We start from the raw sequence: 1,476 nt of genomic DNA, 5'->3' as shown, positions 1-1,476 counted from the left end.
AAACACTTGCAAAACCGTAAAGCACTATTGAAATATGAAGTATTATCATAATTTTGCTCATTTACGTGGGTGTATGTACTTTGGAAAATCATACCTCTTAATATGATCTTGAAGCTTGAAATATTGATTTCAAAACTTATGTTCTAGAGTCAGATATATAAGCAAAATAATTACTTAGTCAATAAACCCATAAAAGGCAGAACTGAACTGTTAAAGAAGCAGGTACACAATCATGGCAAAGACTTTTCCGGTAATCCCTTTGATAAGTATTTCCAGGTTATGAGCTTCCTGAAAGCAGTCTTCATGTCTTTGTTCCTCAGGCTATAGATGACAGGGTTGAGGGTTGGGGGCACCACTGTATAGAATATAGACAAAAATAGATCAAGAACTGAGTCAGAATCCAAAGATGGCTTTAAATAAGCCGTGACTCCAGTTATGATGAAAACTATGAAAACAATGAGATGGGGCAAGCTAGTGGAGAAGGCTTTTGACTGACCTTCTGTTGCTGGAATCTTCAGCACAGTTGAGATGATGTGACCATAAGAGATAATGATAGAAATACAGCAGAAAATCCCTAAACCCAACCCTATTGCGACACTCACATAAATTGCCACGTGTTTTTCAGAGCAGGAGATCCTGAGTAAAGAAGGGACATCACAGAAAAACTGATGGACCTCTCTGGGGCCACAAAAGGGTAAAGAGAATGTAGTAGCTGAGTACATGGCCCCAACCACACCTCCACCAAACCGGGAAGCAACTGCCATTCTTACACAAGATTCTTTGATCATGATGGTTTCATAGTGCAAGGGTTGGCAGACAGCTATGTAACGGTCATAAGACATCACTGTGAGGAGTGAAATCTCTGATCCTGCGAATAAAATCACTAAAAAGAGCTGTAATACACATCCCAAGTAAGAGATGGAGCAGTTGTGGCTCAGGGAGTTTACAATGGATTTGGGGACAGTGACAGAAATAAGACAGAAGTCTAAAACAGACAAGTTCTTCAGGAAGAAATACATGGGAGTGTGGAGGTGCCTATTGAGAGAGATAAGGGTGAAGATGAGCAGGTTCCCCACCATAGCTATCAGGTAGATCAACAAAAAAAGCATGGCATGTAAAACTTGCAGTTCCCAGTTTTTTGAAAAGTCCATGAGGAGAAATTCTGTCACCATGGTGAGATTAGCCATGTTCTGAGAGGTTCTCTTAACTATCTGTTGAGAAAAAAGGAGGTCCTAAATTACAAGAAGATCACACAATCATTTGGGTTTCAGGAGATCTGAATTCTAGTTCTTGTTTTTCCATTTTGTAACTTCAAACAATACACTATCTTTTTGTCAATCTCAGTTTACTCATTTGTAAAATGAGGAAATTGGATGAGGTGATTTTAAAAGTTTTTGTAATTCTCAAAACATGTATAGAACTCAGAATAGGATTTTGAACTGAAAATGTCAAAATCTTCTCTTGCTAAATTTATAA

The 1,476-nt window shown here is 38.2% G+C and overlaps 1 protein-coding gene across 1 annotated transcript; it reads right to left on the bottom strand.

Annotated features, from left to right (window-relative positions):
* Positions 1 to 230: 230 nt before the first annotated feature.
* Positions 231 to 1,187, bottom strand: LOC140516860 (olfactory receptor 14A16-like). Its single transcript, XM_072627731.1, has one exon. The coding sequence runs from the start codon at positions 1,185 to 1,187 to the stop codon at positions 231 to 233; it is 957 nt and encodes a 318-aa protein (XP_072483832.1).
* Positions 1,188 to 1,476: the final 289 nt, after the last annotated feature.

This window comes from Notamacropus eugenii, chromosome Y (genome assembly GCF_028372415.1).
Source record: "Notamacropus eugenii isolate mMacEug1 chromosome Y, mMacEug1.pri_v2, whole genome shotgun sequence".
Classification (NCBI taxonomy): domain Eukaryota; kingdom Metazoa; phylum Chordata; class Mammalia; order Diprotodontia; family Macropodidae; genus Notamacropus; species Notamacropus eugenii.
Note: the sequence above shows the minus strand (reverse complement) of the source record. Positions and strands in the feature narration are given on the sequence as shown.

What these genes read in the sequence shown, in the direction of transcription:
- LOC140516860 (XM_072627731.1), bottom strand. Translation starts at nt 1,187, where the DNA reads ATGGCTAATCTCACCATGGTGACAGAATTTCTCCTCATGGACTTTTCA.